Consider the following 23,093-nt stretch of genomic DNA (forward strand, 5'->3'; position numbering starts at 1 on the left):
AGTCAAAAGCCTTCCCCAGAGAAAGGCCAGCAGAAGACAAAGGTAGAAATATTTATGCAGTCACTCAGGGGCATTGGAAATGTGTTCTGAATAAACACTCATCTTCAGTATGCAAGTTCCATAGCCTTTGCTGTCTCCCAAAGATCAGCGAGAATGGAAATCAATGATGCTGCCTTGTTAGAAAACACAAATCAAAGCATCAGTGACTTTGTAAAATCCCTTCTGTCACTTTGACCTTCTGGTGCCAGGCAGCTCCACAGATTCATTACCTTTCATTGTAATGTCTAAAGAAAAAAATCAGCAGCACAAGTGTTTGAGAGTAACACCAGCAGCAGGAATTGGAAAAAGGCTGGGAAGCAGAATACACAACAAGAAATGAGAACACCATGAAAGGAGGCTCACTCTGCCTTGAGGACTGTGTCCTCTCTTCCAACACAAGTAAATTCTGCTGTTGTCCAGCTTCACACCAGGTCCTTCCTCACCATCTGCACCTGCTGTTTCCTGTCAGCAGCCTGCTTCTCTCCTTGCCAGCCAGTTGTGTCAGGAGCTACTGCTACACCTGCACCCTCTCCAGGGACACCAACAGGGGTAAACACCATAAATATGTGGTGTTTAAATAAATATGGTGGGCAACACCAGCCCAGCGCTCTCTTTAAGGGAATCTCTTGTCAGAAAGAAGGGGGATGGGAGGTAGTACTAACCTGAGTCTCCAAGCTGGTGTAGGGACTAGGAGGTTCAATCTACAAAGAGAGCAGACAGAAACAGTCATTACTCTGGAATAGTGGAAAAGAAGGTGTCCTGAGCTGTTTTTGGTCTAAAGTAGTGATATCAGCAGTGATATCAAACACACCCACTTGAACAAAGATGGCAGGGTTATTTTTTTTATTATTTTATTTTAAGATTTAGCACTTCTCCAGACATCTGGAAATCACACAGAACTTACAGAATCTCTACAATATTTGGATGAGCAAAGAAAGTTGCAGTAACAGGAATATACCAGATGGCACGTGCAGGCTCTCACATCTTTGATTTGATGCTCTTTTACAATTCTTAGATTACAGCTAACCGGTTTTAGATCAGACTAATATTTGACTGGTGCTCCTGTACTTTCAAGGCATTAAGACCTTTTCAGAAAGTTGATCAAGACTTGATGGTGAAAGGGTTGACCATATCCTTGGCAAAATTTTTCTTCTCAACAGCTGCAGTTAGCTGTGGTTATTTTGTTTTCCATTAAATTTCTTCCTAATGAACACTTGTCTCCAGTTCTGCACATTATAATGCAAGTGCACTGTACGTTTTCTGCAGTCTGGCATCTTTCTTGGTGTCAAAATCTGAACTCTCAGCTTAGCTAGGTCAGAAGATTCAAACCTCATTAAAGAGCTTCTAAACACAAAAGCACAAAATTGTCTATTTAGTCTGTTAATTAAAAGGTTAGCAAGAGATAACATCCCTGTAGGAAACTCCATCGTTAGTGTTCTGGGATTAGCGCTCAAGCAAAATCTTTAAAAGCACATCTTTTAAAGTCTAAGGAACATTTAAAACCTCAGTCCTGCTGGCCCAGGTATTACTCTGCAAGGTCTTGCTCTCCACATCCTGTTTAATTGGAAAGCCTAACAGAGCAGAACCAGGTCAATGGTGCTCTCTCTCAAATCCATCACATCTGTCTCCATTAGACACTTCTAGTTTAGAAAATTCTTGTCTATCAGATTATCAGGCTCCTGAGACTAATTTTGAGTTTTGAGCCATTGTGTTTTTCATTTTGACTAAATGAAACAGAATGAAAAACAAAGTGGGCTTCCTCCAAGAAATTATATATTCCTTTTACTTTTAATTATGCCTATAAAGCAGCTTTTGTTTTAACAATCACCATAAATGTACTAAGAAAGAAACAAGCTACCAAGCCAGGAAAAAAATGTTAAGGAGGAAATCTGCCTTGAAAGCCTTGACACACCTTTCCTCCACTCAGCAAGCCCTGGGTCAGGCTGCACAGTGTGCACAGGTGAAAAAGCCCATGATTACCTCTGACACACTGCTAACTTAGAACAGGCTGATGAAAGGCTGCATTTAACACCAGAGTAGCATCACGACACAGATGTAGTAGATATTATCTGACAACTGGCCAAATGACACCAAGACTTGAAGGAAACTGAGAAATCTCAATGAAATCCAAATATCATGTCATCAGCTAAGCTAGAGGAGGAAAAAAATCATCTGAAGGTGAGAGGACTCTTGTCCTTGAACTGCCTTACTCTAAAACAAATGATGGCAACACTCACAGCTCTTCTCATATAAACTCAGCTGGGATAAAGTCATCCATTTTGCAGCTGGACTCTTAAGCAATGCTAGTTTGGACACAACATTGTCCTCCATTGTCCCACTCACATTTATATCATAGCAGGAGGATCACAACACTAGCAGGTGTGTGGGGCAGATAGAATACAAAGTGTGTTTAAATACAAAAAGCACAATACTACTGTAACAAAGAACAGCTCAGCTGCACAGGCTCCCCTTTGGGAGATCATCTGGATTTTCTCAGTCAGTGCCAATTTGACTACAGACAAAAGCTTTTTCAACATGTACTGTTCACTTCCAAATGACAATACTTCCGTAAGAGGAAGCAGCTACTGTATGTATAAAACATCCTGGAAAGATCAGGGGGATTCTTGTAATAGATAAGGCTTCAGACTACTGAAAAGCCAGACAAACTCAGACCAGCATTTCCTGAATAGAACGGATTTCTTATGTTAATTACTAATTTCCAAAGCTTCCTGGACCAATGAAAGCTGTAAATATAAACCGGGTTGTGAATGGCTTTATTTCACCATGAATCAGTGTTGGCCTGTAATCTACAGTTTTTCCTGTTTATTTCCCCCCATTTGGCTGTGGTAAGCTGTATTCACTTGTGCAGTCACCATTGTGCAGCATTGCAAGGGGGACTGTTTTGCCCCATCATTAGAACACACAACACTCAAATGTCACATTCACCTAAAATTGCCTGAGAAAAAAACAAAGCTTGGCTTTTGTGGGCAAAAGTATGAACTATCCAGGTTAACTCCCTCCCCAGCTCATACTTTTTTGCCCAATTTTTGGAGATGGTGATAGGGAAGAACCCAAACCTTTCTGCAGTTACACAGTACAACTTTGTTGCCTCCCAGCCTACACTCCACTGACTGTGAAACAAAGAAATGTCTCTGGGTTGTCTCCCTAACCCTCTGCCTTGGACAGAGGTGGTTTCTTTACCCCATCCCCAACCGTCCGCTTGTGCAGCTACAGGTACTACACTCAGGACAGCTCTTGGAGCCAACCTGAGGGTCCCCAGAACACAACTGCAGAGAACACATCATCCCAATTCTCCTCTTTAAGCGAGGCAATAAGGAAGCTGAGGAGGGAGAACATAAATACAGTCAAACTTGATTTTCAACAGCAAAAAATAGTTTTAAAATTCAAGCTCAAAGTCAGAAAGACTTTCACTCTTACTGCATGAAGAGGCATGTTCTTAAAATCATTTGTCTATCACTAGTGCCAAATAAATGCCATATTTTGGTAAAATCCCACAGCTCTCCTACAGCTCCTGTGCATGGCCTGATGTACAGTTATGGATGACAATGTGCACAGGAATAGCCCACATATGAGGGATGAGGGTACACACCTGTTTTTTTAAAGGTACAACCTCTGTGCTTTGTCCAGTCTGTCTGCCCTCATTGATTATTACTTGCTAACAAAAGGTAAGAGAGCAAATTATCACACAGAAACACTCGGGAGAAACAGCAGAACAACTGGCACCATTCCAAGCAAAGTTTCGGTTGGTCTGTGTATATTCCACTTAAATTCTTGCAGGTTTCAGCAGCCTGACACAGAACCACAAGAGTTGTGATAACTAAACCCCAGGGATGTCAGCAATCATCCCATCTGAAATTTCAAACTGCCATTTTTCAAGTGCTATGAATCATTAATCTCCAGTGCTTGTGATCAAATGAAATCTGTAGTGGGATTGGAGTGTAAACACTATGACAGTGCTGTATAAACAGCCTGACACATTGATCACCTCTAAAGACTGATCAGGGTAAGACTCTGTTTACTATTGAAAGGTGACACTGGGAACAGCAACTCTGCTCTGGGGTTTGGCCACTGTGTTTTTTATAATGGGTTAATGTCTCACTCCCATAAAGGAAATAGACATGCTTTCAAATACTTTGCAACCTCCTCAAAATAAAACTAAAACTAGGAAGGATTGGAGGAACTGAGGTACAGATGAATAAACCAAGTATTCCAAAGTCACACGGGAAATATGAGACAAACCTGCAAAGTCTAGGACCTTGACCACAAGACATGGTCCCCATGCCACAAAAGATGTTTTTCCAGCAGTTTCAAGAGATACCAGGTTTGACTATGGTAATCCCATTTTTGCTTCAATCTAATCCCACACGACCTCAGCCTGACTGCAGGACAGCCCAGGGCTTGGACTCCAAGTGCTGTTGGCTGCACTGGACTTGTTCCTGCAGACAAACCTGCTGCTCACTGCCCCTCCCATCACTTCTGCACTGCACACCTTTAGTTCCTGTGCAGCTCTGTTCAGCTTTGCTGAGTGGGGCACAAACTTCGAAGTATTTTTTATATTTGATAAGCAATTTTCACTCATTTCTAGTCACTTCTCTCCATCCCTGCAGGCAACACAGATCTGTGTGTGGCTTGGCACAAGGCAATGGCCCCCAGCAGCAGTGCCAGTCACAGATGTCCTCACCCCAGAACCTCAGCACTTGCACTGCAGCAGCTTTTACAGGTTTTGTGCAGCTGGACCCTGAGACACACAGAGGAACTGGCTTGTAAAGTTCTTTTTTAGTTTTAGTGATTTGTTCTATGTCACTTTACAGCTGAATCAGTTCCTCTAGTCAGCTCATGCCACTAGGCAACGGGAGCTGTGCTGGTGCAGCAGAGAGGTGGCCAGCAAAGCCAGGAGTGGGAGGATACAAAGGAAGACCCAGCAGTTAGGACAGGGTAAGAAGGCAAGCAGCAGTAACAAATGCCAGCAAATACTTCTTCCCATGAAACCACAGGTGCAGACAAAGATACAAAATATTCACCTAAAAGTGACATTTCACATGTCCTCTCCAATTGCTCTGCTGCCCACAAGGCAGGACAAGGTAACAGCAGCTCTGTGTGTGGGCAGTGCTGTTTGTACAATTTGCAGTTGAGGGTTTACAGCTATCCCAGGGCACTGGTGCTTCATCTCTCCTGCTGACTCACTTTATGACCCAGAGGTTTGTTAGCCTGCCAGCCTGTGGTTTCTATCCTACACTCAAATGTGGCTCAAAACCTTTGTATGTTCACAGAAACGAAAAGTAAAACAGAACAGCAGGATTCAGAGGGACTGCCTGGACTGCCATTTCCCTGTGTTGCTCCCACCTCTCCCCTAGTGAGGGAGAACACAGGGCAAGTAACCTCCCACACATCCTGTGGAAGGTGGTGACACCAGTGCCCTGGAGGAGCAGCCAGGAGTTTCCCTGCAGACATGTCCCTGCAGTGAAACCCAGCCTCTAATGACAGGAAGAGTTCAGTAACCTTAATTGTAACCCTTAGCTAGCAGACACATTAACAGCTGCCTCTGCACCACCAGCTATCTCACACACTGACTTACTTGGGGAAGAGTGACTTCCCAGCAGTGCCAGCTCTGCCAGCCGGGGCAGGAGCATAGAAAAAGGTACAGGAAATACTGAAGTCACCTAGAAAACGGTCCTGCAGATCTGACTTTGATCACATTGCCCACCATCAGAAGGTGCACCAATGTCTGTGAAGAGTGAGCATTTCCGGGGTGGTCTGAGTGGCAGTGCAGTGACAAGATGTGGACGGTGGAGCAGCTGGTGCTGGAGGTTCCCGCAGCTCCTGTGAGCTCTGGGGCCACCAGAGTGTGCAGAGGCTGCTCCAAACCACTAAGCTGCCATCAGTGCCCTCACTGCCAACAGTCTCCCTGGTGCACAGCTTAGCCAACCTGCTCTTCAGTACCAATGTCAGCACATGTGGCTTCTGCCAGCCCTTAATTTTGACAAATGAACTGTTTGTGTGGCCAAATTGCAGAACTGATCCTAACACAAATCACTGAGTGAAAATTTATTGACTCAAGATCATTTTCTCAACTAGTTTGCGGAATGAATGCAAAGAATGGGGGGCCATCTTAAGCCAGGACACTCACCAAAATTTAGGATGCAGACTTTCATGATCAGCTCCATAAAAGTACTGTCTTAGGCAACACCTCTACATATACAACACAGGCTTTAGACAATCAAAACACTCCCTCACATACAGGGCTACCCCACCACCTCTCCACCCCTGACTATTCCAACTCTGGATGAAACAACTGCAGTCTAACAGCTGATGGCTTTGGTACAAACTGTTATAATCCTTGGCTAGTAAAATAAATCTGTATAGCTCCTTCAAAGCCAAAAATCTGAGGGTCTGTGTCTTCTCCCAAATGAACAATCAAATGCTTATCCAGCAGTGGAAGAGCAGTGCAGTTAAATCTAAGACCTGCTAGTTCCTTGCTTTTCAGTAAAGATAAAACTGTTCTCTTGTCTGCAGGAGCTGTACAGAAGACTACAGTCATTTACAGAACCTAAACTGCAGCAACACCTACTATTCCTTAGCTTGCAATAACAGCCAGTGCCCAGAAATAGCCCAGAACTCCCTAATACCTCCATAAAAAAACCATTACTCAAAATAAATCTATAACATCTTACTGAACATTTAAGTCATACACTGAATCTCCTGTCTATTACTGTTCCAGTTACAAATGAAGCTGGAATTATTCCTATCTTCAGTGTCTTTTACCACCTGAAAAGTATCTGCTGCAGCCAGCTCAGCACAGATCTGTGAACATAGCCAGGGCTAGCAACTGCAGCACACTGATAGCAGCAGGGAGCTTTCCTAGATGTCTGTAAAATGTGTCTGGCCACTGAGATGCTGCTGTCCAAGCACTGCTTTGACATTTTGAATATGTCAGCTCCCCAGGCCAGACATGCTGTCTCACAGGTACGAGCGACAGACAGTTAATGTTTTAACTTATTAACTCCAGGCACACTTATCTTCCAGCCCTGACACCTCAATACAGCACAGCTGCTCCAACACCACTTTCCAAACCTGTGCTTAAGAATGATACATCTGACCAACTCACAGAGAGGGTCAGCTGTCCTGTTTTCCTTAATAATTTATTAAGAGCTGGCAGGAGCCACGGCTTTGCTGCACTGTCCTGTTGTTCTAACAAACCGCACGGTTGGTTTCAGGCAGCAAACGAATTTCAGCATAAATGTGTAAAAAGACAAGAGCACCAATCTAATGGATCAATATAACTGGGTTGCTTAGAGATGGCACAGTGTACCAGATGCTGCTGACAAAGATCTTTTCCCCCCATGCCCAGCTCATCTCTGAGAGCCCCCCACGCCCTCACTGCTGAACCACAGCTCCACGCCCACTTCCCCAGCGGATGCTGCTGTGGAAGCCTCCAAGAGGGCACCCCAGGAGGTACAGCCTGCCTGTGATTTTGAGTCTAATTACACTCATGGATGTGGGTTATTTGTAGTTCTAGTGATTAGGGAGAAAAAAAAAAAAAAAAAAAGAAAAAAAAAAAAAAAAAAGGAAAAATGACACATGTCCTTATGCAACATTTTAATAGAGCTGGAGGAGTCTATATTTGTAGAGTAACCAAGTGTCTTAAACAGCTACATAAAAAAGCACATGGAAGGAGACACTAATTTACTTGAGAGTATAAGCATTGCATTTATAGGGAAAAAAATGTCCTGTCTGACAACCACTTCAGTCATCATCTGTTATGAGAACAATCTGCCTCAGTATTATCTGACACAGGACACAGTGTAAAAAATCAGCAGGAAGACCCTGACCAAATTTAAAGATCAGGCTCATCTGAAGTGTCCAGACAAGTAAGTTACTAGAAGAAAAATAAAGCCTGCACAGTAAGGAATATGTTCCAAAGTTAAAGGAGCAGCTGAAGAGAACAAGGCAGGGCCAGTTTCAAAGCTGAGGTGGGAGCTGCTATGCTGTGAACAGAAATCAGCCAGCCAGCACAAGGGCTGCACACTGCACTCGGAGCTATCACAGGTAATCGAGCTGGAAATCCACATCACAGCACTTGCAAAAGACAGAGACAGGGTGGTGGGCCAGCTTAAGTGGTGTTGGCTTAACCCCAATAACAACAACGAGAAGAAAGCATATTTTCACCAGATTTTGCACTGCACACAGTAAAGACACCCATGCTCCTCTCAAAGCAGAGCAAAGCAGGGCCGTTCAGTGATAGCCATGCTGGGGAGCCATCAGATCCTGCTGTGAACTGTAGCTTCAGATTTTCACCCTCCTGAAGCCTTCTGCAACCACCCAGGGCCCTCCCAGAGAGGGGCACAGCCCAGCACAGAGCCAGGGTCATGCCCTGAGCATTTCCATCCTGCTATTCTCATGAGAAGGATCCTTCACAAGAATAAACTGATGATACCAAGAGGCTAGGAACACAGCCCTGGGTCTTTCCAGAGGGAAAGGGAAAAGACAAGGGAGAATCAGCTTTAAGAAAATCCAGCTAAAAATCTCGAGGGTAATATAACGAGAAGCAGCCTGTATAGCTTCATACAGAATAAAGCCTGCCAGACAAATTTAATTGCTTTATTTGTTCTTTGATAGAGTTACAGGGAGCGTGGATTAAAGGAACACAGAGGAGGTCATATTTTCTGGACTTCAGGACAGCATCTGTGTCTCACGAAACCCTAATTGAAAAATTAATTCAAAAAGACTTGGGAAGGGGCAAGCAAAGCACTGGAATTGAGAACTGGCTGCAGGACTGTAAACAAATGCTAATGATAAACGGCAGTGTATTGAGCTGAGGGGAGGTCATATTGAACTAATTCATTAATGACCTGGAATGAGGATTAAAGAGCGCACCAACAAAATCTGATGATTGCATTAAAGCTCGATTGTGTCTGACGGATGCAAGGCTGCCATAAGGTGAAGAGGACACGTCCAGCACCAGGATCCTGCTCCCAGATCCTTGGCAGGCAGGTCTGGCACGCTCCAGCCACAGCTGCCTGTCATCCACAGCCCTCACCCTGACCACACAGCACAGCTCCTGCCCCCACTGGCCACCCTGAAATAACCACAACTTTCTGTTGCCCAAGAGCCAAACAAGATGTGTGGCAGCAAGGCAGCCCTTGGCACAGGGCAGGAATGCAGGAGTGCACTGACAAGAGGAAGGCTGAGACCTCCCATTCAAGCACAGCCAGGAAAAGAAAATCCCACCACTAAAAATAACGCAAATGCCTTAAATCCCACCAAGTTGTGTTTTCATGATCTCCCTGATACAGCTTAAAAATTTGTGGTGTTATGGATTAAAGTCCCTGATAAATCCATTTGGAACCAGACACTTCCTCTGCATGAACTTTACTACATTCCAATCTTTATGACATTGGAGAAGAAAAAAGAAACAAACAAACAAAAACTCTGAACATAAAACAAGAGATACAACAAAAAAAATCAACTAAACAAACAACTTTTTGAAAAATTTTGAATGAAATTTTTAACAAAAGAACTTGGTAGCACTGATCTTTAAAGGATGAAATAGATAATTTACTTTTTTTAAGTACAGCTGTCGATTTCCAGCTTTGGAAGTACTGAGGGTTTAGCACCAGACTTTGAGTTTTATCAATAAGCTACAGGAAAAGATAAAGAATATGCAGGTAGAACAGCAGTTCTGGCTCCCTTCTGCAGTCTTCATGCCAGAACTAAAACATATTTTTCCCAAATAACAGAACCTATCCATCATTTTTATTATCAGCCTGGATGCAGATCCAAGTTTCATCACTTGGTAAGTTAGAAAAACTCTCATTAGCATCTGTGTGTGTAGGGAGCCCATAAGAACACCTCATTAACTCATTAAAGAGGATTCTCACAGAGATTAGCTTCGTCAATCCTTCATTTAGCTACCAATCCATTCATGTGATGCTATTAAGCCCCTCATAAACAGCCAAGTACTCAGTAATACACTGTAGGAGCTCAGGTTTGAACCCTATCCTGGTGCACACTGCTACTGTATTTGTGCTGCACCACTATGAAAATCACTGCAGCCCCAAAGGATCATTTAATTCCAAATGACAAGCTGAAGCCAAGATGTTGTACTAAGATGGGACACAATAACAGTACCCAATCCCCATGATTTCAAGCCATTCTTAAACAAACCCTGCTCCACATTACACATTTGATGGTATGACAAGAAACATGCACAGGCAAAAGAAAGGGTTACAATAACACAGTGCAAAGCAACTGCTGCTCATTGCCTGAAAGGGGAAGCAGTCAGTGAGGAACCTCCCATCTCCATCCTTCATTTCCAGGTTTTTCTTCTTTTCCTTCCCTCTGACTCCTCTTCTGTGCATCACTCCTCTCACACCATCTGAATCTATTTCCAATAAGCCACCTCTGCATGAACAACACATCTGCCTCTGCCAGGAGAGGCTCCCTCTCTCTTCCGGAACAGGCTTCCAGCACTGCTTTGGCTCACTACAGCCACAATGATGACAGAGAGGCAAAATCTGCCACTTCCACCTATCAGACAGGTATTGTGTGTTGGTAAACAGCAATTGCCATCCAGATGGCCCTACAGCAGCTTCATTTTGCACTGGCCTTCAGATGCCACAGTGACAATTGCTCCTGTAAGAACATGAACATGAGTCCTTCCATCCCTGCCAAAGCATCTCCATTCCCTACACTGAAGTCAGTGCTACTTCCACACAGGGAGGTGTCAGAGGATTTCAGCCCATCTAAATTCACAACTTTCATACAGATGCACAATTTTAATTTCAAGCTGAATAATTCAAAGAATATTAATTCACTCCCATCCACTTAAATGAAAGATTTGTAGGATCCTAATTAGCTTGTATGTCCATAGTACCCTTCTTACCAAGAGCACTGGGCTGGTTTTGGCTGTGGCTGCACATAAAAGGCCCCAAAACTCTCTACTCCAACTCACTTAGGATCAGCTCACAAACATTCAGCTCAGACCTAGTAACTGTTCTGTCACATCCAATCCACTCTGGAAAACATAAAATAATCTCTGTTACTGGAGGATAAACATGGCAGCTTGCAGGATGTGCAGGGGAGGCCGAGCTGCCTGTCTGATCCCAGGCAGCTGCTGGGACTGAAGCTGTGCAGTAAGTGGCTTTCCAGATTTCAGGAACTCAGACAAAAGATGCTATTAATGGCACTTGGGGCTGGAGGGGGAAATCCTTGAATGTAAAGTTTCAAGTCATTGCACATTGACGAAGAGGAGTAAACAAGAAAAACTTGCCCACAGTAAAGGATTTTGTGAAAGGGAACTCCACAGCTTGATAGTATCACAAGCACCCTAGGAATCTGGAGAATGAGACGGGAGAAACTGTGGGGAGACTGAAGATAAAAACTGCACACTGCATGGTTCATTTTCCTGTAATTCCTTTTATTCATTGCTATAATCAACTTGACATGCAAAGCTGTTCCCAATTTACTGACAGCTTTTCAGCTGACATCTAGTTCTCAAGGTATTTTTTTTTTTAAACTTAAATAGCTAATTATTCATCGCCTTAAACCAGGATATATAACAATGTCAGGAAATCATCTGTTCAAGTTATATCAAAAAGCCTTTGGGGATTAGTTCATCTCTTTTGTATGCTGCAGAAAACACTCACTTGTAAACAATTAAATCATCATTTGAAATCTGTCTACACTTTTAGCATCTCTGAATGTAGCCTGAAAAACCATATAAACAAGTAGCTTATTGTTGCATCTAGAACCCAGGGCTGAAAGGTTCTCCTCCATAGTATCTTATTTGGTGGAGGCTGAAGGCTGAATTTACAGGCTAATAGAGGCTCTCTGTAATACCTGCAATAAAACACCTAAATAAATGCAATAGCTGCTTAAGGAGACCAGAGTCACACTATTCTCAGGTTATGCTGAGAGCAGAAGACACGCCACGAGAATATCAACACATTTTGGCACAGAGGCACTTGATCTCCATGTAACAGAGTCATGGCTGATAGAAAAAAAGCATTTAGATTTAGCCATAAAGGCCCAGCCTTTGGCCTGAATGTACAGTAATCAAACCTCAGAGTACCCTGCTGCAAGATGCAAAGCTCCCACATAACACACATTAGAAGAGACTGAGGGACATCACTGGGGCAGAAGCATTTAAAACTGGTTTTAGATTCCTGTTTAGTCTTTTTCTTTGTGGTCTCCTACTGACTCCTTGATCGCCTTTTTAAGGGCTGTAGCTTTGTAGAATACAAACACAATGCAAGGAGAACATTCCATAGAAAGAAGCCTCTTTTAAGTCTGTTTTGGGTTGAGCACTGTAGCAGAAAGTTACAGAGCCTGGACAGTGCTCGTTTGCACATCTCATTACAGCTGTGCAGATGCAGCCTAAGAGCTTCCATCACCACCCCTGAAAGAGAGCAGCAGTATTCCACTACCCACAGTGTTCCTTAGTTTTGAGAATTTGCTTGGGCAAATATGTATTTTACCAATACACTGGTCACTCGAGGTTTTTGTTTCAGAGTTATCCCTACGCTCAGGAATTTAACTCTCTGTTCTATTTCTCTGAATCAAAAACCTGTAAAAGTATTGAGATGAAAGGCAAACTTGCTGTTACTGCTTCACCACTAATTGTGTGATTTTGTGGCTTTAGTACCTTGATAAATGTTTCGGCTAATTCATTTGAATCACTGCAGCCATATCCTTTTTATGATATAATTGCTGACCCAGCCAAGAGAACAAAACAAAACAAATTATCTTCCTTACGGAATGAAAGCCAAGGAGGTCCTTGTGAAACTACAACTTCCTTTCAGTTAGTGGAAGAAAACACACAGCATTCATAAGAGCACAGAGACAGAGAGGATGCAGACAGCACATCATTGTTTCAGAGAGGAACTCCTCCATGGCCAAGAAATCCGCTGAGATGGGATCACTGAGGCACAGAGCCTTCACCTCTCTGGCACTCAGGGTGCCTTTGGCCACAAAAACAGGCACTTTCTGCCAGCAAGTCAGTGCCCAGATATGGGACAGTGAGTCACTACAGTGGAAATTAAAAATATGACAATGACTTTTATAGATTTTAAGGGTGTTTCCCAACATCTTGAGTCCTCGGCTGCACAGAAAATCTCACCTAGTACTAAAGGCAGACTGGATGATGCCAGTTCATCCTGAATGCCCAGAGGAGAGGGTTGGGTTTATTGTTTGTTTCTTTACATTTGTTTGGTTTGTGAGTTTTGTTTGTTTGCTTATTTGATTTTTAATTAAAACTGAGGAGTACATACTTCAGTTTCTGACATGGTACCTTAAAGTAAATCAACATGGAAACTGTTAACCAGTGGGAAGCTGAAGGCAGGTTCTCACCCAAGCATAAGGAAAAGTTTCCTACTTGCTGGAATAAACTAGAACTTCTGAGAGGAATGCGGACTGATCATACAGGCTTAGTAAAAAAAAAATAATTACAAGAAATTGCTATATGTACAACATCTCTTTTCTTGAAAATACCATCACTGATCTAAAGCATAAATAAACACTGTTGCTCTGTCAGAGGCAGATAATTTACTGAACATTACATTGCTAATGGCAATATTATACAAGACACAAGTGTTTCAGACAAATAAAAAAAAATCTGAAGCAGGCATTTCTCATTCTAACAATTCTGCAACTGACAGGTGACTGCTGGGCTGCAGATAGGAAATTCAGCTTTATCTAAGAGGAAACACACCTCAGCTCATTCTTTTGGTAGCTTCCGAGAGCCACAGTTCCTTTAAGTGTAGTCAATCAAACACCTCTCAAACTATAAATAACAAGATCCCTGTATTTGCAAAATAATGCAGTTTTTCAACATTATCTTCCTCCTAGAGTAATTATATTATTAGAGAGGTAACAAGTTTTAAAATACAAAATTTCCACAGCAAAATCTGTCAATGTAATCCATGGTGTTCAGTTCTTTCTAAGGCAATGGCTTTATTTGTTTTAAAGGGTCTACTAATAAACCTTCAAAAGTAATCATTTAACGTACCATTTTGATTGAAAATAACCTAAAAATTTCAAGGGAAATCAACCGTAAGTCTATTTGAATATGAGGTAACACTGCTCCTGCCCAATCATGCACGTATGTTTGAGCTGACACTGCTCATGCCTATCTTGTACCATACCTCTATCATACCAGAATTTGACTCTGGGGATGTTTTTAATTTAAATTTAAAAAGAGCAAGTCACCACATCTTACTTTGGAAAGGGCATAAGGGGTAGGTTTGTAAAGAAAGGCTAATCAAAATAGCAATCACTGGCTTTTTAACAGATGTCTTTGAAAGCAACCAAACACATGCTCTCCATCCATTCATTCATCCTTTGATGGCCAGGAGAAAGCCTGTCCCCCTGAAGCACAGTTCACACTATCTGAAGACAGGGCTTTCTCAGTAAGCAAGAAATACCATTGTTCTAAGCTATGCAGAAACTTAATTAATGCACAGCCCCCTCTGATCTGTTTTAATGGACTGAAGGTTAGGAAACTTCATGACCTTCTTCAACATGTGCTAATCAAGATCTTTAAATAGGAATGGATGGGCCTCATCCTCAAGTTCTGCTAAAAAAGACAGCTCATTTCCGAAAAAGGAAGCAAGGAAATGAGCCTCTGAATTTTTGATTGCTAGCTGAGGAAGAGTAATACACAAAACCTAAAAAGGAGGAGTTAAAATGCTGAAGTGAGATGACTCAGAGTACTGCAATCAAAGAGCTAAAACCTGCAGACAGCCCTCAGGAGGACAGGAGCAGAGGCCCAGGGTGGTCTGGCTCACATCAATCCTGGCCATGATTTCCTGGAAGTAATGAAAGATCCAGATGAGAAGATCACCAACGAGGAGATAAAAATACCATAAAGTAAGGTTTGAAACATGGAATTAATAAGTACTTCACTGCAGCAGAAAGGAAGCATTCCTCTCCATGAACACTGGGACTTATTCATTCACACACTGATGTGCTCAGCAATACAACCAAAATGCCTCTTTACCATTAAGAGGTTTTAATCTTTTACTCTGTTTATACTCACAGACATGGAAGTCTCTATTTCAGAGCATTACTCTGCTCTGAAGTAAGTGACCACTAAAGATGCCCACACCCTTCCCACCAGGACATGCATTGCAACGTATTTTTGACCAATGCTCTCACAAAACTTCAGATGGACTGGATTATTTTCCTTCCTATTCTGCATCACAGGGGTTGTGAAAAACTTTTTCTGAATTTACCAGAGCAAGTCTTTTATGCCTTCAACAACTTAAGGCTGTAGGAAAGACTTAAGCCTAAATTTCTCATGAAAAATTAAAAATGAAAATTTAAGAGAGTTCTCTACATTCAGTAACATGAGTTGATCACCTACTCAGAAGCAAAAAAAGTGTATTTTTTAAAATGCTTAACACTTTATAAATCCACTTAACTACTCAGTAACTTCACTTTTTGTATTAATTTCTCCAAAATCTACTTTCTTACTACATGGGACACAAGAGCAATTAGAATGCTCTTTCCTTTCCACATGTACATCCTGGGAAGAAAACAATGCCATATAAATCAGACTTTTACTGAACAAGGTGATTATTATATCACTTTACAGCAATCTACTACAAACTAATTCCTTCCAGTGTAAAGCCAAGTATGGCAGCTGATGGTGTCTAAGGAAAAAGTATCAGGCAATGAATAAATTCTAACAGCAATTCAAGTACAGGTCTTGAAGGCAAATCCTTTCGTCCTGCACAATCAGTCCTTGTTAATGGCAAGGCAGAGAGCTCTGAGGATGCAAACACTCGCTGTGCTGGCATCCTATAACATTGGCACCAGGGCTCTAACTTTGTTAATTCCCCGAGGAGCAGCAATTTTCTTTGTGCAGCAGCAAGGCAGTGTGTCTTTCCAAGGGTGCCTTGCAGCCAAGTTTTACACTTTGGTGAAAGAAGGCCATTGAGTGTGGCTGCCAGCAGGCACCCAGAGCTCCAGCAGCATCCCAGGGACTGACAGGGCTCCCTGTCGGGCTGCCCTCACCTGTGACACCAGGGGGACACTTAACACCTGGGATTATTACAGAGGGAGGCAGCCAAATTAAACGAATATTGATTATGAGGTTTTAAAAGCAGTTATGAATGTTGCAGGGCCATGCATTTCTTTTCCTTGGATGAAAAATTACTTGACTGAACCCCAAAGAAAGCTGGGACTGGCTCCTGAAATTAGCAGTTACTCAAGAGAGCCAACCCTCAAAAGGCAGCTGAGACAGGGCTAACCTGAGACACCAGCTGAACATCTGCCAGGCTGTCTCTGTTTACACACCATTTTGTCTGTAGTTCTTGCAAAATACTAGCCAGAATTTTTCTCCTTTCACTGCATGAAACAGAGGTATTTGCTTTTCAATTTTTAGGAGGCCACCAACAGTTTTAGCGTAACCATAACATTGTGAATAGTATTTTCCAAGTTCTTTGTAACAGACACACAAGACACAGTCAAGCCCACTGAAATTCACAATATATAGCAATAGAAACATATGTACAAGGTAAACCATAGCCAACATTTTGCACCACAGTATATTTAAACATTTCTGACCTGATATCAGACACTGCTTAAATTCTATCTAGATAATGAATTGATAGGAGCACCTACAGCTCAAAGCTCTGGGCAGTTTCTGCATCAAGAAGAAGTTGAAAAGAGCAGTGGAAGGTAACTAGACATGTCCAGGGCAGGACTGGAAGCAATCTGCACTAATGCAGGAGTGTGGGGAAGGAGAGTCATTCTGCACTGCTCTGCTCCCAAAGGAACCAAAGGCAAGGCCAGCCCAGTCAGCAGACCAAGAGTTACTCCATCCTGCTTGGTCTAGTGCTTAAAAATATAAACAAGTGCAAAACAGAACAGTGGTGTTAGGGAAGCAACCTAATTGACAAGGGTTTTTTTACAGACAGGTGTGAATATCAGTACAAGCAGAAGCCTGAAGTATACCATCACAGAGTATTCTGAAAGTGATAAAAAGATTTCCAGCTAAAAAGAAGCAAAGCCCTCCTACACCTTAATATGTAATGCAAAAACTCTTTCCTTTGCTTCATACAAAAATAACAGAGCTAAACTGATCATTCACAGACTATCAATTAACATGTTCTTATTCATATCCTCCCAACAACAGCCAACAGCTGGCAGCACTCATCACAGATGACCTGCACACCATGGCCACATTAACCATGAAGCCAGCCAGAGTCATACAGATGGTCTTTAAAATATTCTATACTCTGTCATTGAAAATTGTGGCCAAGAGCAATTTGAATTGTGTAGCTTACAAAATCACAACAGCAGCCTACCCATGGACCAGTAAACAGCAAAGATAAGCAACTTATTAATAACTTAAACCAACCTACACAGAGTGCTCAGCAGGAGAGGACTTGTTTGGGATTTCTGCAGGGTGTATTCAGGTATTTCTGCCTGACATAGCTTTTATGTCAGGGAGGTAACACAGCAGAGCTCACTGAACATAATTTATGCTCACTATGCAAACCACAGCCAGCTGTGAATTTAGTAAAATCCTTATTGCAATAACAATATCCCTTCAAGCATGAAAGTCGTAGTTCCACTTTCAGGCTTAGTCAGCTGATATACAAAAAAAAGGAGGGGAGGGTTAAGATAATAGTGTTAATAGTGTTTAGGTGATAAAGTTGAAAACATGAGGAACTGAGTAACTCCTACAAAAGCAGGTCTGCTCATCTTTGCAGCAGTCCCCAGCAGAATCTCCTGTGGAAGAGCCCAGGGCACGGGCTGGGGCTCTGATCCCAGCCCAGCTGGGACACCAGGCCTGCCAACCCAGAGAAATGAAACTGGGTTTTGGTAAAGAGGAATGATGCATGCACACACACACACAATGAACTGCTGACCTTGTCCAAAATCTTGGGCACACCCTTCCATCACCATTTTAGAGCCAGCCAGCAACTCCAGTTTTTTATTCACTTGGCAAATAACTGTGAATTTTTCAAAACTGCTGAGACTACCTGCAATGGCTAAAAGTATTATTTGTGGAGATAGAGAGAGAAGTCTTCTTTGACGAAACGAAAACATGGATCCAGACAAATGAGGGCAGATTCAGGCTGCAAAGAGATGAGGTCTTGATTTCTTATTGTAGATCTGCCACCAGCCCTTCACGAGGCCTCAGGTGTACCTCTCATTTCCTCATTAGATGTGGCAACATATTCATACACATTTACAAGGCACTACACTTGTACTGAGGTCAAAGAAAATCAGGAATCTTTGTACCAGATCAGCTTACAGATTTCCAGCATTACTATCAAGTGGATTACTCTAACCTAATCCAATTTGAAACAATTGATAGGAAAAAAGCCCTCAGATATTTCAAATTGATACTACAGCCCAATCTCAGCAAAACATCATGGGGGTACCTCCTTTGCCTGAGGGCTCTCATCCTTTCAGAGTTCAAACACTCACCACAAAAACAGGTGTAACAGCATTTCAAAAAAGGCTGCAACCCCATTTTCTTGTCAAGCTGCAATACGTAGTTTGCAACAGAGCAACTGAAATGACAAAAATTACTTTTGTGATAATCTCTGCATTTATCTTCTTTTTCAAAATCATGTAATATGGCTTTACCCTAAAGGGATGACACCTGAAATGAATATAATCATAACTCCTCATTGGCCTATTAAATCAAATCTGTAGCGGAGACAAGAGTTAGCAATAAAAAAATTAACTTAATTCCTACTAAAGTTGGGTAGGAATTTCACTGCACTGATTGAAGTCAGTTTGCAGACAGGCCTTGCTCTCTGCCTCAGTAAACTGTGTCCTACTGAAGCAATGCTGTGGAAATGAACCAAGCTCCTGCACTGCTGCCTCTCAGACAGTACCTGCAGCTGATATCCACACCAGGGTGCCTTGGCCTGTGCTCTCACTGCCCTCCTTGCACCAACTCTATCCCAAACCCAAACCCAAGTTGCATAAATCAGGCATTCAGACCCCATGCACGGCAGCATTTCCTGAGTAAACTGCAATACATTGGACTTTGTTGTTGTTTAAATGCTGTGTTTGTAGAATGGAGCAATGAAACTTCTTGCAGGTAATGCTGGCAGGCTGCTAAGTGGGAAATTGCATGTGAGAAACAAGGGCATCCCAACATGATGTAAGTAGGAAGCAATGGTGATCCCAAAGGTGATCCCACTGAAGGACACATAGTTGAGGTTTCCAAAAGGAGTCAACTTCACTCAAAACTAATGGTGTCTGCATGGCTAAGTGTAAAACACTCTTCTAAATTACAAGTGTTAAAAAATATTCAACTGGAACTTAACTAAAAAGTGGCAAATGCCCTCTGGACGGTGCCAGAGATCTCCACTCTACTGAAGTTCTTGAAAATTGTGGGTAGTTGCACCCATAATTAAGTGGATTCCACATATGCACCCAAAAAATCCTAAAGCTCAGCTTGGGAGCGGTCTTCACTTTAAATGACATATCTTGACTGCCTAGCATCACACTTCAACAGAAAAACAATTGGAGACAACAGATGAGTGAGAGAAAAAAATAAAATAAAGTACACTATTTGCATCTCACATGTGATGTTGGTTCACCCTTGCCAATAAAAACAGCCGAGATGCTCCTAATTGTGTCTATCTAACCACCGACCTTTAAAAGAAAAAGTCACTTCATTTCAGAATACTCAAAGTTCCTGAAAAATAAAATAAATTTGTTCTGTCAACAGAGGACATGTCATCACAACAAGCAGATATATAATGTCACAGGCATCAGCAGCAGCAAATTATTTTCAGCACTACACAAACTACACAGATAATCTGAGCAATTATTTATGCAAAGCTGTGAGGTGCTGAATGTACACCGTGGATGATGTCCTGAGCTGGCCAGCTTCAGCCACTACAGGAATGTAAACCATCCCTCAGCAAAACCCAACACACAGAGCAACCCTGCTCATGTTTACAGGACAGGAGACATTTCTACCGCCCCCCAGCTGTGTTCAGCCCTGGCCTCACTGCAGCACACATCTGTACAACAATAATAACTTTCTTAAAACCATGTAGCCCAGTACAATGACATATGTTAAATATAGCCATGAGAGAGCTGGGAGCAGAAATCCATGAATAACTGTATTGATTGCAGTAAAGAAAACCTGGACATATTTGGAGTGGAGACATTTCCTGATGAAATTCTTTCCATTTGGTAAAAACACAGACATTGTCTTACACCTTTCCACACACTAAAACAGTAAAACAAAATTCCAGACACTACTGTTAAAGAGTTCAACTATCTGTTCAACTATTGTTTCAGTCAGGGACAGAATATGGATCTTCTAGCACAAAGAAAATCTGATGCTTTGAAATTAACCATAATTCTTAATATCAAACAGAAGTTGGAAAATTTGAATTTAATTTTACAAAAATTCTAGATAAAATTTCTTGAAATTTTTCTATGCTTTCACTTTAGGAGATAAAGAATTTGCTCTAATGTCCACATTATCCCACATGTATAGTCATTACCAGGTACTGTATATTCAGACAATATTGTAAGTGATGGGATAGAACAAGTGACAACAATTCTAGGAAGGTGGCAGAGCAGTAGTGCCTTCTAGTAGTGCCTTCTTCTGGTCTCTAGTTCTTTAAAATCTTACACTGAGTTTTCACACATGAAAGTATGTTTTCTAATGTTAACTGCTCTGTTAATAAATAAATAAAAAGCTAGGTATTCTACACTGATTGTCCAATCTGTATGTGAAATTCCTCAAGACTCTGGCTGAGACACAGACTAAGGCTGATTTTACTACCCAGAAAATTCAGGCAGTTATTTTATGCAAGTATTACTGGTTTCAAGAATTTGCTCTATTTGCCAATAAACGTTAGGAAACTTCCCCAGAGACAACTGTGCCCCTCAGAAAGGCAGCACTTTTGAGACTCACCTCCCAGGGGCCCATGGCAGTAACTTGCCTGGCATGTTATCCCCCAACACTCCCAACTCTGAGTACTGCTGGTCCCAGTTTCCCCCGCTACAGAAGGTGACAGGAGCCAGTGCTAGGCAGCTCCACAGCTGGGCCATTTTGTGCCATTTTGTGGCAGCTGGCAGCACTCGGAGCAAACAGGAACTGGCTCAGCCATGGCCCAGCCTCGGGCACAGGGTGCCAGGAGCACCCAGCAATGCTGGGCTGAGGCTCTGCACACAAACCCCAAAGAGGAAGCGCCGCAGCAGCGACAGTACAGCGCACGCGGCTGGCACTCACAGGGGGAAAGACTAAAACCAAGAGTGGTGAGAAGATGAGGAACAGTGATGACAGCCAGGGAAAGGGAGAAAGAGGTAGATAGTAAGTTTAAAAGTGGGAAGCGGAGAAAGATTTTTACAGGAAGCACAGATGGGAGCTCGTTCTCTTGAGCATCTACCTGTCTGCAGGGGCTGGCAGAACATAGTGAAGCACCCAATGCTAGCATCATCTCCATGACAGGCACTTCAGCAAAAATAAAATCTTTCTCCTCCTGAAAGCTTAAGCTGCCCTGAAACATAATCCTCTGCTGTTTGCTTTTCTGCTCGTCTCCTTCCATCAATCATTTCAAGTGCTAGGGACCCGCAGTCCTTGCTGTACCCAACACAGTTTTCATTAACGATACCTCTGCTACCTTATCCAAAAGGTCAGAATTTCAAAATCTGCATTGTAGGACACATCTAAATTCCCTTGTTAGAAAAAGGCCAACAAACAAATAATGAATGTGCAATAATCTATATTGCTGCTGTGTTCATCAAACTTCCTCAGAGAATCCTCTACACAACATTTAGAATTCTTTTGCACAAGACTTTCAGCCATGCATGAATTAGATTTGCAGTGAAAAACAAGAAATCTGTTCTTTTCTCAACAGACAGGTGAAACAGCAATGTTCTAGCACAGAACAGCTCCCCTCTACCCAATAATACTCTTGCCTTGTCATTTACTCACATTTAGATGTTCATCTTTGTTACTTAAGCAGCAGCATGGAAGGCTGCTGTGACACTAACCCATACTGTGTGAAACACAGGTAAGCAGTGTTGAAATTGTTTTCAAACAAGAAAGTAAGGAAACAAGAGTAATATGTCCTGACTGGGGGCTTGGGATCATCACCTTATACACAAGAAGCTTGCTGCAACTGAGAAATCAACACCAACACAACAATAGATCATAACAACTAATTACTGTAAGGCAGAAAGTGCTTGCAATCACCAGACTATGTGTGCAGGAGAGCACAAATGAAACCTGCAAGTATGCAGGACACACAGCCTTTTTACTTCAGGTAAGTCTGGCAAAAAAAAAAAAAAAAAAAAAAAAAAAATCACAAAGATGAAGACAGAGGCTACCCACATTGTTATTAAAGCCCAGTTTAATTTATTTTTCTATTTGTTATGCCTAGAATATTTGGGCAGAAAAAAAGCAAAATTATTTCTTTTTCCAAAGCTTTTGTTCTCTCTGCTCACACACCTGCACGTGGGACAGTATTTAATGCCTGTTCTTCTCTGGAAGCTCCAAGGAGCTCCCTGCCTGAGCAGAGCTGCTGAGGGATGTGATGCTCAGCTGCCCTGACCCTGCAGGGTGGGTGTCCTGCTGCTGGAACTCCTGGGAGCAGCAGCACTGGGGTCACTGAGAGCCCTGAATTCTGACAAGCTCCTCACCACTCCCCTGCACTGCTGGGCTTTGCAATGTCCAATTTTAACAGGGCTGGCTGCTTTTGAGGCACTGTGAATGAGCCAACGTTTATAACTGTGATTTTACAAGATGACTGAAGTGTCACATCTCAAGCAGTGCCTGCAAAAGACTCTGAATGCAGATTAGGCCATAGCATCCAGAGATCCCAGAGAGGGAAAAGCTGTGCAACCCCATCATATGAACCCATCTGGCAGGATCATGGGATAAATCCTAATACAAGTTTCACCCTGACAGAGTCCACACCAGGCCTCTTGTTCTCCAGAGAAACAAACCAGGCATTTTTGTATGGAAACACCCTGCTCCCTTGCCTCCTGAAGACTTTTAAATCACACATACTTATTAGTTATTCCATGCAGGCATG

General features: G+C 42.4%; 1 protein-coding gene across 1 annotated transcript in view; it reads right to left on the reverse strand.

Annotated features, from left to right (window-relative positions):
* The window catches only part of XYLT1 (xylosyltransferase 1), a gene marked incomplete at its 5' end in the record, with an annotated part of 174,410 nt that overhangs the window by 129,640 nt on the left and 21,677 nt on the right, over positions 1-23,093 (reverse strand). Inside the window, one exon of the mRNA XM_083872725.1 lies at positions 702-740. Within this exon, the coding sequence (XP_083728851.1) occupies positions 702-740 (39 nt within the window). The remainder of the gene's footprint in view (positions 1-701; positions 741-23,093) is intronic.

This window comes from Zosterops lateralis (genome assembly GCF_965231275.1).
Source record: "Zosterops lateralis genome assembly, chromosome: 15".
Classification (NCBI taxonomy): Eukaryota; Metazoa; Chordata; class Aves; order Passeriformes; family Zosteropidae; genus Zosterops; species Zosterops lateralis.